The 15,365-nt window shown below is 33.1% G+C and overlaps 3 protein-coding genes across 5 annotated transcripts; 2 read left to right on the top strand and 1 right to left on the bottom strand.

Annotated features, from left to right (window-relative positions):
• Positions 1-1,672: 1,672 nt before the first annotated feature.
• On the top strand, positions 1,673-4,739 carry LOC106620695 (1-acyl-sn-glycerol-3-phosphate acyltransferase gamma). Of its 3 annotated transcripts, none has more exons than XM_014239261.3 (5): positions 1,673-1,760; positions 2,734-2,937; positions 3,003-3,538; positions 3,623-3,980; positions 4,042-4,739. In XM_014239261.3, the coding sequence occupies exons 2-5, from the start codon at positions 2,757-2,759 to the stop codon at positions 4,134-4,136; spliced, it is 1,170 nt and encodes a 389-aa protein (XP_014094736.2). In that variant the 5' UTR covers positions 1,673-1,760; positions 2,734-2,756; the 3' UTR covers positions 4,137-4,739. The 3 variants fall into 3 exon arrangements, with proteins under 3 accessions (XP_014094736.2, XP_036215081.2, XP_069968199.1); XM_036359188.2 differs by lacking the exon at positions 1,673-1,760 and adding an exon at positions 1,873-1,987; XM_070112098.1 differs by lacking the exon at positions 1,673-1,760 and adding an exon at positions 2,058-2,473.
• Positions 4,740-5,428: 689 nt separating this feature from the next.
• On the top strand, positions 5,429-11,160 carry Est-P (Esterase P). The gene is made up of 3 exons (XM_036359185.2): positions 5,429-10,121; positions 10,193-10,316; positions 11,005-11,160. Exons 1-3 carry the CDS (start codon positions 8,723-8,725, stop codon positions 11,126-11,128), a joined length of 1,647 nt encoding a protein of 548 aa, XP_036215078.2. The 5' UTR covers positions 5,429-8,722; the 3' UTR covers positions 11,129-11,160.
• thoc6 (THO complex 6) lies at positions 11,143-12,354 on the bottom strand. The gene is made up of 2 exons (XM_014239264.3): positions 12,108-12,354; positions 11,143-12,043 (listed from the first exon to the last, which is right to left on the bottom strand). Exons 1-2 carry the CDS (start codon positions 12,218-12,220, stop codon positions 11,170-11,172), a joined length of 987 nt encoding a protein of 328 aa, XP_014094739.3. The 5' UTR covers positions 12,221-12,354; the 3' UTR covers positions 11,143-11,169.
• Positions 12,355-15,365: the final 3,011 nt, after the last annotated feature.

The following is a 15,365-nucleotide window of genomic DNA, read 5'->3' as shown; positions in this document are numbered from 1 at the left end:
AACCTGTCTAAAGTTTAGAAAAATTATGACAATACTGCTTAAATAATACAAGTTGTGAATTTATGAAGTGTATCTATCAAATATCAATTTATGATTTTTTATCTACATCATATCTATAGTCATTAATTACTAATAAAAGGGACTAAAGAAAGTACGGAATACATACATACATACAGACAGGAAATTTGAGCTACACTTGTGTTGGTATATCTGGTAATTTACTAGCAAAAATTTGCTGCTTTTGATGGGAAGTACACTACTGTTTGTAACAAGATTTGATATAAAAACTATTTTTTATTATATAAACCAATTTAGAATGTTATTGTTATAGGAACATGTCGTTAGAGGTTAGGCTTATATTAAAAATAGACTTTATGGGTAAAATTTTATGTACGAATAAATTTTATAGTAATATATTAGAAAAGTACACGAATAATATTATCTGTTTTTATTATGTACATATATGAATGTCTACAAAAATTATATTAAAATTGTATTGAAGTACTTGTTTTACAAACTGTAAACGATTGTTTCATTATGCTAGAGTGGTTTTTATGGAGTATGCTTATCTAAAAACTAACATTTTCAGTTATTGGGAGAATTTTCGTGTGGATATAGACTTAGCTGACCATTCGTCCAGGTTTGGGAGGGACAGTCCGGATTCCGAGTTAAGCGTCCCGTCCGTTCCAGGCTTAGAAATTAAAAAAAAAAAAACAAAGAATGAATTGAATAAAATTGTGTTTCTCTCTCACCTATTATATGTCGCGATTTTCAGTGAATTATAATATGGAAAAAATCAATGACTAAAAAAAACCGTCCCGGATTTTGCCAGGACAAATATGGTTACCTAAATATAGAAGTATAACATTAGGGGCGAATTGTTATCTCATTCAAATGAAAGAACTTTCGTCTGATGTTAAATTTCTTGATGCTATTAGGTCAAATATATTTAAATAGCATAGTGGCTAGTTAATAACTGAAGCTGCGAAATTAATTCTTTATAATCTTTATATGCCTCGGTACAATTGTATTAAACAGTAAATTCAAATTAAATTCATTTGTGTGTTAATAGTTTTAAATCAAAAATGCAATAATTATTTCCTAGAAACTCCGTTACAGTTTGAATATATACTATGTATGTATTTGTTACAACGAACACAATAATTGTATGGAAGGAGCAAAAACAATTGAACCACACTGCATAAGCGGCGGATACAGTGCACTTTGATGGGTAAATTCTATTTATAAATTAATAATATGCATAAATGTAAGTATATATTTGAAAATAGCTACACACATTTATGTACTGAGCTAATCAATCAATTAACGCACAATTGACTATAATCAGTGGGGAAAAGCATTTCATGAATTTAAAAGTAACCAAGGCATTGGATATTTTTAAAAACACAATCAGCTGTTTGCAGTGAATTCTTTCATTGCCATATCTGAGTTTTTATTAATTCGAATAAATGTATTAATTACTTTCACTTTTTATATTTAATAAAATATGCACATAAATATGCACACAAAAAATAATAAATGAATGACAGGAAATATAGCCATTACTAAAATACATTCGATTTTAATTTTCATAAATCGTTAGATAACAGACCATTTTATTGTCAAACTCTGTTGCCATTTTGACACGAACGAAAGTCAATTGCCAAAAATCAGCTGGGATATAAGAAGACGCACTATTACATAGCTAGTATATAATTATTGTTATTGTTTTATTTAACAAATTCGTTCTCAACATTTAGGTAACTTATCACGTTGTGTTGAACATACATATTTATATTATTGATAAACATTTTTACTGCTTCTAAAGACTACCACGTTTTCTTAAGGTACTTCTGTTATTAGAAGTGATTATTATTTGGCTTTGCGTTTTAGCCAATCGATATCTTTGACTTATTGTACACATGCATATAATCATATGTATGCTTGTATGCGCTTTTATAAAACAACAATTTATTTAAAAAAAAAGGTATATGATCAATTATATTACCTTCTCGAGTTATAAAATCAATTTTTAATGATTGAGATTAGTGTGATAAAGTGAGTGTTAGCTTAAAACTTGAAAAGAATATTTCAACAACATTCATTTCGAAGTTACCAGGCGCCTATTGCACAACCCTCATCATTACACCCGTATTGTATTTTTTGTATATTGTGGTAGCATATTTACTTACTTATGTATATGCGCATAGTTTGAAGTGACCTTTGGAACAAATTTTTGAAGATTGTGCGGGTACTGGTATTGCACCAAAGTGAGCTATTCAAGCCACACTTAAACCAAACTGAGTTACTATCTGGTCTCAATTAATGTAAATGATATTAACGAAAGCATTCGCTATCAGCTGCAATTACGTCTTCATACCTGTTTGGAGAGATATTTCAGTCTTTCTTTAGCGATTGTTGTGATCGGTGGTGTATTGATCGCCAAGGCGTAAATATATTTAAAATATAACAAGTAAATATAATTTTTAATATTAATCAAATAAACATATGTGTATATATTATATTGTAAAAGTGAAAATCCATTGTACGTAGACATTTAGTAGTGGATCACTATTTGTTTTCCTTTCGTTTATACTTCCAACTGAGTAGGGAAAAACAACACCGCAACAATTTGCTCACACATATGCAAATTTTTTCAATTTAGTATACAAAAAACAAATAATTTTGGGCATGAACCACAGTAATATTGTTTTTCTTTTGATTTTTGATTAGCTTTTTAGCACAACACGTTAATCATGATTTCGTTAGCGGAGTTGAAAAAGCTGACAATTGTGCATTTAGGCATAGCCGTCACCTTCTTCATATCGGGTTTGGTGATAAATTTGGTGCAGCTAATATTGCATATCACTTTGAAACCCTTCAACGTCGTGCTTTTCAGACACATCATGTACTATCTCTGTTATTCTCTGTACTCGCGTAAGTTGAAATGCAATATGAACTTAATTTATCATCACTTATTAACGTTTCCTTTGTAATTTTAGAGTTGATATTCATTGCCGAATGGTATTCAAATAGTACTCTACATTTATACATGGATCCAGAAGAGTTAGAAAAATTCAGTGGAAAGGAACATGCTATGATTATTCAGAATCATTCATATGAAATTGATTGGCTATGCGGTTGGATGTTCGCCGACAAAGTACAATGTTTGGGCAATTGCAAAGCTTATGCAAAGAAAGCTATTTCTTATGTGCCTGTAATGGGTTGGGCATGGAAATTTGCTGAATTTGTATTTTTGGAACGTTCGTACGATAAGGACATTGAGATAATTGCACGTCAATTAAAAGAGATCTTTGCTTATCCAGACCCCACATGGCTATTGCTCAATGCTGAGGGTACACGTTTCACACCAAAGAAGCACGAAGCTTCCGTTAAGTTTGCGGAGGAGCGTGGTTTACCCGTATTGAAACACCATTTGATACCACGTACAAAAGGTTTTACAACAAGCCTACCGAGCATGCGTGGTCGCTGTCCCGCCATTTATTGCACTACTTTGGCTTTCAGAAAGGATGCCAAGGTGCGTATTACACTATTTTACATTAAGAATTATGTTTAATTATAATACTATAAATCTACAATATGTATGTTAAATATTATACAGAACGCACCGACTATTTCCACTTTGCTCAACGGTTACTCGGTCGAAGGCCATTTGTATGCACGTCGTATACCAGTAGACAGTGTGCCAGAAAATGAAAAGGAGGCGGCTGAGTGGTTACAAAATGTGTATCGCGAGAAGGATCGTTTGGTCGACAGCTTCCACACAACAGGCAGTTTCTTTGAAACATCTGGCTTTAAGGAGGTACCCGTAACTGTTTTGAAATATCGTCCATGCAGTTTAATCAACTTTGCCGTCTGGGCTGTTTTCTCCATATCGCTTATACTCTACTATTTGATTTTTTCAATTTTATCACAAAATTGGATCGGTCTTTCGATTGCTGTGGGCATACTTGGGGCATGTAAGTGCATATCGTTGTAATTATATTTTCTCATACTAACTTATTTGTTCGCATTTTTCAGTCTACATACTAATGGTTAAATCAATCAATATGTCGAAAATCAGCAAAGCTTCATCCTACGGTTCCGAATCGAAAACGGATGCAAAGACGAAGTAATTGCTCTGAGCTTGCATGCTAATACATACATACATACATATGTACTAGTGCATCTCTGCGAGCGACAATTACAAATTTTATAAACATGAGAACGTATGTATATAGCCATAAATTAACTTTCATAATACGAGTATGAGCATTGTGTTTGCTTCAATAATTTGATGAGTAAAAGGGGCAAAGTTCGGCAGAATTTTTAATTCGTATTCCCCATTACCTGCACTACATGTAAAAGTATACATATATACATGTACTTATTAGTAACATTAGTGTACAGCCTATCTTCAATTATTTAACATAGTAGGACGATATTTCGATCATAAATAATTATTACTGACCATGAAACAGCATGAATTGGTTGTTTGTAGACTTTAAGCCATTTGACAATGGCCGTCAATATTACGATTTATACTGTGGTTGCCGAAAATAATGTTAAAAAAACCTTAACATTTATATAGCTTTAGAAATCGAGCAATAATGTATAATTGACTATATTTACACTTGCGCATAATATTGCATATAATTAGAAAAGCACATATTTATTAATTTTTTAAACTGTAGCATGATATTGAAATAAAGCGTAAGCATACGCATTTTAAGGTTAAACCTAATTGTGATCAATTTTGGGTTTTATTGGATTTAGAAAAAATATATATAAAAATACATATTAATTTATAATTTGTTTAAATTTTGTGTCAATTGTGCGGGTTCTATGCTCAATGAAAATTTGATATGCCATACTATATTACATTTGGCCGAATTAATTAATAATTCATAAAATGCTAAATCTCTTTTTGCATGATTTCTCTAATTATTAAGTAAAATAGTATGCTTTGGAAAGAAGCTTGTTGAAAAAAAATTACACATTGAAAACTAAAAAAGTTGGCTTATAACAACAATTTGCATTTTAAGTCTGGCTTGTACAGAATCTTCCAAAAATTTTGTGCCAGTTATATAGGCAATTTTACTCATTTATCGATAATTTACTTTTTGATTTTTCGCTGTATACTTTAATTGATATACATACATATTAAAAATTTAGAAATGGAACGATTCAAAGAATTATTCTTAACTTATACATATTGTACTCCTTACAACCATTAATGATATTCGCAATAAAAATATGAAGAAATTTCGGTTTTAAAAATAAATTTTCTTATTGTTTCAATGTATGTATGTATATTATACCTATAATGGAATTGTTACAAAAGGTCTGGAGGTCAATTGCGATTAATTACAATACTTCCGCTTGTAATTGTTCCGCTACTAATGAAGTGCGCGTGTCTAAAAAAAATACAGTGTCATATTGTGTTGTTTATAAAAAGAAAGTTGTGTTAATTCTAAAGTTTTATGGAGTAAATGAGCAAGAAATTTAACAGTAAAAGTTCAAAGCGCTCGTGCACATACATATATACATATATATGCTATACATTTATTGATTCTGATACAAATTGGCAATGCTATAGTACTTTTTTATCCACTCACTAACATTATTCAAGGCAGTCTATACAGTTTATAATTACCGTTGTTCTTAACTTGAGTTAGATTGCTTTCTTCAAAAAAAAAAAAAATAAAAAAATAACAATAATAAAAATAAATAATCGGTTTTATTGGACTCTAAAACACACATAATTTATTATTAAAGTATAAATAACTAATCGTTTAAAGTGGGTATGAGCACTCCCTTTGTACAGACGCTGATAAATCAAAGACCTTACGTCATAAGACAAGATTAGTCAAATTATTCCAAAAAATATTGTAAGAACAATAACCGTGTACAGATACAAAATTCGGTACAAGTATGTTTGTATGTTTAAAGTGTGTGTGTGCTAAGATTAGGTTGCTATATTCTGCAATTTTAATATACAAACATCATACTTATACACACCTATGTATTTATACAGCTTTGTGTGCGCACAAAAATTTACAATTTCGTTTAATGTTTGAGAAGGTCAGAGTCTATGTTGAGATTAGAAGCGGCAATGTTTGCGAATTTAGCATAAATATAATTAAGCAAGTCTCACAATTACTTATGAGGCGATTTACTTGAAGGATGGGTTGAAAAGTATTCATAACCGCACATAAATGTCTGGATTCTTTTGTTTAAGAGATATACTATTTTTAATTTCTTGAACAGTGTATATTAAATTTGCCACGGAGTTCGTAACATACCATAATGTGATGATCAGCATTACGAGCTGTGTCGATTAAGCCATGTCCGTCTTACCTTTTGCACCAAGAAGCTACTCATTTGTCGCAACCGCTGAAATCGGACCAATATATTATATTGATGTCATACAAACTGAACGATAATAATCAATTATTTATTATTGTCCAAAGTAACGTTATAATATCGGAAGAAAGTTTTCAGATCGCTCCATTATATTATATAGCTGACATACAAACTGAACGATCAACATCTTTTGTAACGTTAACTTTTTTCTTGTTTTATGGTAATATTGTGGAGTTTTCAATTTATTATTAATATTTTATCACCAAAATAAATCATGAATATTCCGCAAATATTTCTGGAGTGGGTGTTTAGCGGCATAGAGCCGGCTTTCCAGTTTATTGTATTATTTATCAAGTATAAAGCAGCTGCTATATATATTTTATTGTTATCAGTGCGCTGGCACGCTCAAACAAAGACTTGCACACAATACTATCAGACAATATGTATAAATTCGTATTTTGCCAATTATACCAAAACATACATGTTTCAAAAATAAAAATTTTCAAGCCCCACACAGCATTTCTTTGGTTTACTGATAAGGAAATTTTTTATATGTACATATATACATACTTGTAGTAAATATATGTATATACATAATTACATATACAGACTTACTTAAATGTATTCTTAAACGGGCTGTAGTCACTTCATTATTTGCTAATAAATTCAGACATACTTGTAGAAACATTAAAATGAATTTAATATACAAAATCATTTAATTTTTGGGTGTATTGGGTGTAGAGATATACACTGCGCATCAGATTAACGCTCGCCTTTCGTTCAATTTTAACTGCTCTTAAATATTTTTCTAAGAAGAAAATTCTTAATTATTGTTTTTGCTTCTAAATCGACAGACTCTCTCTCTCTCTCTCGCTCTCTCTCTCTAACAGTAAAATAGAGCTTATGGGAGGTACCGTTATATATTTATTATTGTTTTTTTTTTTATATTCGATGAGAAAGCATACACGTGTTTGCATCATCAGATTAGCGCTCCCAAATACGATTTGAAATATCTCGGGGAGTTTTTCAACTACGGTCACCAAATTTTTTCTAGTACATAATTAAATAATTTTCTTCAAATTGGTGTATAATATACGAAAATGAATTGTTTGTCAAAATCGAGGCGTTTCATGAGTGTGGATTGTCTTTGCATAATATTAAACAAAAAACTGGTGTTAAAGTCAGCAAATGAAATATTCAAAGGATGATTAAGAAAGCTAAATGTATAAAAAGGCAGGAGAAGAAGAAGAAGAAAAAAATCACCACTTAACAAGTTGCGAAAAGAAATTTGCCTTAGTATTGGCCGAACACACATGACTTGATCTAAGGAGTGGCCTTATGTCGTATTTTTTGATGAGAAGAAATTGAGGAGCATTATTTGGATCGCTTACACAGTCGGATCGTTGGCGCGATGGTATGGGGAGCCAGATCCTATTACGGCAGCTGCGAATTGCAGTTTTTAACGCCAAAAATTAACGCATATAAGTGCGGTCTAAAAACTACATTTCCCTTCTGTTTTTTCAAATATATTTGGCAATCTAAATTCGCATTTCCAGCACGACAATGCGCCAATTTACACCGCTTGGTCTATAGAACTTTGGATACAAAGTCAAAATGTCGATGGTCTGGAGTGACCATCATACTCCCTAGATCTATGTATATATTATAGAGAACGTCTGGGGATGGTCCGCTAGAAAAGTGTACGAGGGTGGTAAGCAATATACCACCAAAGAGGAACTAATCGACGGCATAAGACTAGCTTGGTCAACGAATACATTAGATTTTATAAAAACTATATGATTCTCTCCCAAATTGAGATTGTAAAGTCCTTGTCAACAAAGGTGGAACCACCCATTATTCATTTCTTTTAAAAATATTCTAGTTTAAAATTTAAAGTGTTAAGTTCCACTTTTTATATGAAATAAACAGAAAAAAGTTAGCATTGGAGGCGCCATCCTGATGACCCAATTTTTGCCCGCAAATTTTTGTATTGTTTTGCTTTGTAATAAAATAAAATATAATAATGAATCGTATTGTGTCCTCCTATAAGTTCATTTTGAGGTATATTGTTAGAAAAAAGTGTGTAGCTCCGGCTCAAGTATGCTTAGGCGGGCGCTAATCTGATGACGCGCAGTGTATTTATGTGTATGTGTATGTATTTAAACGCTTATGGCGCCCAGCAGAATTACTTGGCTTGAGATGCAAGCATAGCTACGAAAACAATATTTACACAAATATACACAAAATTATATATAAACAATATATACTATTTACACGCATACATTTATATATGGAACGAATTAATTAATTAACGAGCTACAGATTTTAGTCAGTTATTAAATGACAACGCTTTAAGATGCACATTAAATGTTTGCTTTTGTTTATAACGGTTCTGTTTGCAGCTGATGTAAGTGCATTTAACGATGCATTAATTGTAAATTTACCAAACGGTAGAATACGCGGACGCGATAATGACTACTACTACAGTTATGAATCGATTCCGTATGCAGAACCACCGCTCGGTCCATTACGATTTGAATCACCGCGTCCATACGTTAGAAATTGGAACGACACATTTGATGCGACCCGTGAGCCAATCGAATGCATGCAATGGGATCAATATAAATCTGGCGCCGATAAACTACACGGTGTCGAAGATTGTCTCACGGTGAATGTCTATAAGCCAAAGTTGCCAGCCGTTGCAGATGTAGAAAGCGGAATCCCGGTGGTGGTGCTTATACACGGCGGTGCCTTTATGTTCGGTTCAGTGCGTGCTAATGGTCATGAGAATTTTATGCGTAACGGACGTGTAATAGTTGTGAAAATGGGTTATCGCTTGGGTCCTTTGGGTTTTCTTAGTACTGCAGATACCGTTATATCGGGTAATTTCGGTATGAAGGATCAACGTTTGGCGCTGCAATGGATCAAGACGAATATCGCACGTTTTGGTGGTGATCCTACACGTATTACGGTATTGGGTTTCTCTTCAGGTGGCGTTGCCGTACATTTACACATTCTGGCACAACGAAATTTTACAGAATATGCTAAAGTGGCCGTATCCTTTAGTGGTGTCGCCTTCAATCCGTGGGCGATAACGCTTAAGACACGCGAGCGCGCCTTTGAATTGGCGAAACACCTGAACTGTCCAGACGTCAGCAGCGCACAGCTGATTAAAGACTGCCTGCAGCGTAAACCGGCCGCGGCGATTGTACGCGGTGTACGAAATTTTCTTGTCTTCGGTTATAATCCATTCACCACTTTTGGGCCTAGCATTGAAGATGCCGCTGTTGAGGATGCATTTTTGACGCGCTCACCTCAGCAGATAGTGGAATCAGGTGATTTTGCCCAATTACCTTGGCTAGTGTCGTATGCAGCACAGGATGGCGCTTTTAATGCTGCGGAGCTATTGCAACGTATGCCACGTAGAGAGGAGTTGATTGAAGTATTTAACGATCGGTGGTATGATTTGGCGCCATATAACTTGTTCTATAAGGACACTATGCATACTGTAGAACAAATGGATGATTATTCGGTAGCGTTGAAACGTCGCTACCTAGGGGAGAAGGAATTCTCCATTGACACTTATCCGAATGTGCAACGCATGTACACGGATGTTCTCTTCCGGAATGGAGTGGAGCAAGCGATACGTCTGCAGCGACAACATTCAAGTTGTCCAATTTATGCATATGTTTATGATAATCCAGCGGAGGAGGGTATAGGTGAAGCATTATCACACCGCAAGGATGTGAAAATGGGTGAGTAAAAATTAAACCAATCTTTTCTTTTCCCATATTTACTTATTTATATTAAACTTTTCACTTCATAGGTACTGTGCATGGAGACGACTTCTTTTTAATTTTCAATAGAGTTGGAAGAACTAAAATACGCGCCGATGAACAAATAATATCGCAGAAATTTGTTAGAATGTTGGAAAATTTCACAGCAAAGAGGTAAAACAAAAAAAAACCATACTTTCGTTTGCATCGAAGCTATAAGAATCTTCACAGATGAAAAAGTTTTTCAAGAACTTGATTTTGATCGGTCGACTTATATGACAGCTATATGCTATAGTGGTTCGATCTGAACAATTTGTTCGGAAATTGAACCATTGCCATGGACAGTAATCCTTGCCAAATTTTGTAAAGATATCTCGTCAAATAAATAAGTTTACGATGCACGGACTTGATTTGATACCATAGTTTGTATGGTATCTATACGCTATAGTGATCCGATCTGAACAATTTCTTTAGTGATTGTATCTTTGCCTTGAATAATAATATGTGCGAAATTTCGGGAAGATATCTTGTAAAATGAAAGAGTTATCCATACAAGAATTTGATTTATATAGCTATAAACTATAGTGGTCCGATATCGCGAGTTCCGATAAAATACCAGCTTCTTTGGCAGAAAAGGACGTGTGCAAAATTTCATATCGGTATCTCTAAAACTGAGGCCGTAAATCGACTTAGCTCGTAACGCTGATCATTTATATACATTATGCTATATAGTGCCTCCGATATTTCCCCTGGGTGTTACAAACTTCGTTGCAAACTTAAAATATTCTGTTCATATTAATAAAATGATAAAAATTGTGATTTATAATTTTTTTTAACATTTTACATTTTTTTCCCTTTTTAGTGATGAATTAAGTTTTGGTGATTGCAAATTTGTCGACAATGTTGGGAAAGAGGAGTATCAGCTAATGTTTATTACAAATGATACATGTATTAATAAGGCTATTTTAACACTGCCATCCTTTTAAAAAATATAAACAGATTTTTATTGTACACATAATATTTATTATTATTCTTCAGTATTGCCATATAAATCAATTTTACTGTCTAAGAAACGGAAATCATTTAAAATATGTAACTTATTGCTATAGCCCGCAATGGAGATGAATTTTATGGGCTCCAACTGCCATACAGCTGAATAAGCTGCGGTATGTTCTAACGGTATATTTGCTTGTATGTCACCGTTCATCGCATAAAACTGTGCATGACTGTGTTCACCGGCCACGAAGAGGTTTTCCTCGACGAAATCGCAGACATGCACCTTACCTGGAAACTCGAAGTCACGCATACACTCCATAGTTCCCAAATGCCAAATAGAAAACTTTGGTCCCCCGCCACAAATGAGCCAATCATCGTTGGTAGCTACCGCTCCTATCCATTTTCCATATTCCGGACGCATTAGTTGTACATTTGCACTTGGTTCTAATTTTGCGGTTGCCTCTTTTTGTTGCTCACTCCAAAAGCATACCGTGCCATCTTCGGAAGCTGAAAAGATGCGACCTCTGTCGCTACCGGCTACACCATGTATATAATCAGTATGACCTCGATAGTCGCGTACAATGTGCCCATCTTCCAAATTGATTTGATAAATTATATTATCACCACAACCCGCATACAGTGTGTCGGTGCCGGCACGTAGCCATAAGAAATTTACATCGGGAACCTCAACGGCATCCACGTCCAGCGGTATTTTCACTTCCCATTTACGTGTAGTGCTTAGTTCTCGCTTTTCTTCGTTCCAAGATAGACCGTACACAACACCGATGGCGCCCACAATAAGAAAATCGCGATGACAACAGAGGCTGTTAATCTCCGTTTGACTGGGCTGCGGGAAGACAAGTACTTTAGACCTTGGGGTATCTGTTTTTTCTAGGTCGTGTAAACTTAAATTGAAATAAAGCAATTTATTAGAAAAATAGCATGGGTTTAAATTTTTTAATCACTTACTCTTGAACAAATATATCTCCAAAGCGGTTACCGGCGAACAAAAAACGGCCAGATTCTGAAATGGCTTGTGATATCACATTATTGTACGTAATCTTTAGCTTTAAATCTTTCATCTTGGTTTCACAATTTATAATATTGTTGTAAGAAAATACACTCACTAATATAACGCGGTTTGATTTTTGCCGGTTGTTGATTAAAAACAAGTAAATAATTCCCTTTGACCAGCTGTTTTGGATTTGCTTAGACAGCATTGCCATTACAATCTTTTTTTGGGAAAAGTGCTGTCATTACCTGCTATGCTATCGAAAAAGCGATAACTTTAAGGAAAAAACTTTGGGGAAGAGTAAACAATTAAAACAAGCTTGGGAATTTCGTATATCGAAATTATATTTTAATCATTGACATTTATTTGACAATAGAAACTGTATTTCCATTATTTTATCTCTTTTTGTATTGTCAACCTTGTTGTTACGGTATTTATGTAAGTAATGAATACCCACATCCTGTTGTCTTCAAGCAGTTGAAGCAACAGCTGTTGTTTGTTTACATTTTTGAATTAATCGCTTTCAAATTGATTCGGTAGAATTTGCCGGTGCCTGCATTTAATTTTTATTTTTTTTTGATAATGTGCGGAAAAGAAAGTATTTGACGATTGTGCGATTTTATTGATATTAAATTTATTTAAAAAAATAAAATATTGATTTAACAGTCGCGTAAACATGAAATAATTTTGCATGCACGGAACTGAAAAGTGATATGATTAACGGCAATATTAGTTTTGCGAAATTAAAACTCAAAGCTTTATAAAGTATAAATCAATGTTTAAACCAAAAACTACATGTGGACTGAGGCAGTAACAATGTCACTTGTTAGGACTTGTTTAATTTTTTCACCGCTTATGTAAGTACTTAATTATTTTTCTATAAAAGTCCATGTTTATGTAATATACAGTGTATATATCTGTATTTGAACCTCAGAACAGAACCCACATAACACATTTCCAACATTGTAATGTGTTATTTCTAGCATGTATTACACTTTTATTATAAGTTTAGATCCGCGACCACAGCTTGTATAAAACGTTTGTACTACGTTTCAATGGGCTGACCGATATACATACATACATAAATTTGGTTTTTGCATTAATTAAAATATTATTATTTAACATTTCTGCTTAAAATAGCTTTAATTTGTTGAATCGCTACCAGTAAGGAAAAGTAATTTATCTCAAAGTTTCGGCTAGAAATTCCAAACAGTATTCAATTCAATTGGTTAATTAGAAAGCTATTTCAGGCTTTAATAAATATAATTCAATACAAATGAGTAGCTGCAATTAATTTATTAATGCTAATAACTAATCTGTTTTCATTTCAGTCGAACAAACAAACAGATTTTAAACTGATTTATGTCCATAGTGAACTGCGCCAAGAACATTTAAAATTTAGACATTGAATTAATAATAACAGATCCGAGCAAAATAGACAAAACAAGAAGATAATTTATGCAGAATGCAAATAAATTAGTATGAACATTTGTAAGGATGTGTAAATGTTTAGCCATTAGCAGTTAGTAATTAGATGAAAATACTAAGTAAATTTAATAATTTTAATTAAGCAGCGACTTTACATAAAGTTTATTATTACTATTATATTATATTAGATCTTTAGAATTTTGGGCTATCAAAACAAGGTTATTAGCCATTTTTAAATAAGTACTTTAACCAATTCAAACATAAAAGCACTTTTCTTAGGTGAGGAGCGGAGTACAGGAGAGAAAATACGATATAAAATGAAAACTACTCATATTGAAATGGAATTTAACTTTTGGTTATAAATTGGTTATATCTGATAGCTGACGATACACACAGATATTTGTGTAAAAATATAGATATATATGAATGCATATTGTAAATAAAAGTAGTAATAATTAAAAAAAAGAAATTTGAATGAAGTGAATTGAGTACCATTGATTATGTAAACATTTTTTTGCATCTGTCAGAGCTTCTCGATTTGCTTTCGGTACAGGTATATTGGGAATATTTTTGAATCGAGGAATGAAGGCACCAATTCCAAAACATATACAGTTCGATCCCATTCCATAAACATTTAAAGACCACGCCTAGTGTTAATTTTTTTTGTCAAAATACATACAGTTGCGGTCAAATTCTTAGTAGTGCTGGGCACTCGTTTAATATTATATTATATATGCGATCAAACTTTTTTATTAGATATTTTTTTTGGAATTCACTTTAAAAAACCTTAGCGTCAGAAGTTGAAATGCAAACATGCAATGACTTGCTTCACTTAGCTTGATGTTTTTGTTACAATTGCAAGACTTTTATTTGCAAAGCGTTTTAGGTATGTCAAAATCTTAGTAGAAAGAAGTGTTTGAAAAATTAAAAATATCTGAAAATATTTGTGAAAACTCAAAAATAACGGTAGATTCATTTAGTTTTGTATAAAGGTGTCTTTAAAAAAAAATAAAATAATTGTTAACGTATTTTTTTTAACGCTTTAAGCCGCCTTCAAACCATTGATCGAAATACAATCTGATGTTTAACATAGCCTGCCGAGCAGCCATCACTCTTAGCAACAACATTTTTGTTGTTGTTTGCAAATTATTATCCAACCCACATTCTTCCAAGTGATAGTACCGATTTAATCAATTTTTATAAACTTTATATAAATATGATAAGTGACAGAAAAAAAAATATGGCAGGGCTAGATAAATAAATACTTGAATATAGAGGTATGCACTGCGATATGAAGTCTGTTGTGCCCTTCCCTTTTTCATAAAGATTCATATATTATATGTAGGTCTGACAAATTCTAGGATCTGGTACCGTGGTCCGAACTCGGATATATTATATGAATGCTAGGGTCTTATTTCTGCGTCTGTAAAAGCTGCGCAATCTTTAAGCAGTCACCTAGGAGTTTCTGGCTTCATGCCATAGAACCGATAACTTGCAGAAGAGATAATACCCATTTTCGGTAGGTGCCTTTTGAGTATGCAGTGACCACTATTTATTGTCACGAGTAGCCAAAATTTATCCATAAGAATATTTATAATTTGATTAAACCTTTTAAGATAATATCCTGGAAGTATCAGTTTTGCCTGACACGTGTCAGAAGTTTGTTATCATTTGCCGCTCTTCTGGATTCTGAAATACCTACTTTTTATTATGGCGTCCCATCCCGATAAAGGGTTCTCGTAACAGCAACTCAGTAGCCGTTGTGAAATCAAGTTCATCAGCCAGTT

This window comes from Bactrocera oleae, chromosome 6 (genome assembly GCF_042242935.1).
Source record: "Bactrocera oleae isolate idBacOlea1 chromosome 6, idBacOlea1, whole genome shotgun sequence".
Classification (NCBI taxonomy): domain Eukaryota; kingdom Metazoa; phylum Arthropoda; class Insecta; order Diptera; family Tephritidae; genus Bactrocera; species Bactrocera oleae.
Note: the sequence above shows the minus strand (reverse complement) of the source record. Positions and strands in the feature narration are given on the sequence as shown.

Coding starts and splice junctions, on each gene's coding strand:
- Est-P (XM_036359185.2), top strand. CDS start 8,723: ATGCACATTAAATGTTTGCTTTTGTTTATAACGGTTCTGTTTGCAGCT. Junction 10,122..10,192: donor CCGCAAGGATGTGAAAATGG/GTGAGTAAAAAT, acceptor TTCACTTCATAG/GTACTGTGCATGGAGACGAC. Junction 10,317..11,004: donor GAAAATTTCACAGCAAAGAG/GTAAAACAAAAA, acceptor TTCCCTTTTTAG/TGATGAATTAAGTTTTGGTG.
- LOC106620695 (XM_014239261.3), top strand. CDS start 2,757: ATGATTTCGTTAGCGGAGTTGAAAAAGCTGACAATTGTGCATTTAGGC. Junction 2,938..3,002: donor CTGTTATTCTCTGTACTCGC/GTAAGTTGAAAT, acceptor TTGTAATTTTAG/AGTTGATATTCATTGCCGAA. Junction 3,539..3,622: donor CTTTCAGAAAGGATGCCAAG/GTGCGTATTACA, acceptor AATATTATACAG/AACGCACCGACTATTTCCAC.
- thoc6 (XM_014239264.3), bottom strand. CDS start 12,220: ATGAAAGATTTAAAGCTAAAGATTACGTACAATAATGTGATATCACAA. Junction 12,044..12,107: donor GGAGATATATTTGTTCAAGA/GTAAGTGATTAA, acceptor TTTCAATTTAAG/TTTACACGACCTAGAAAAAA.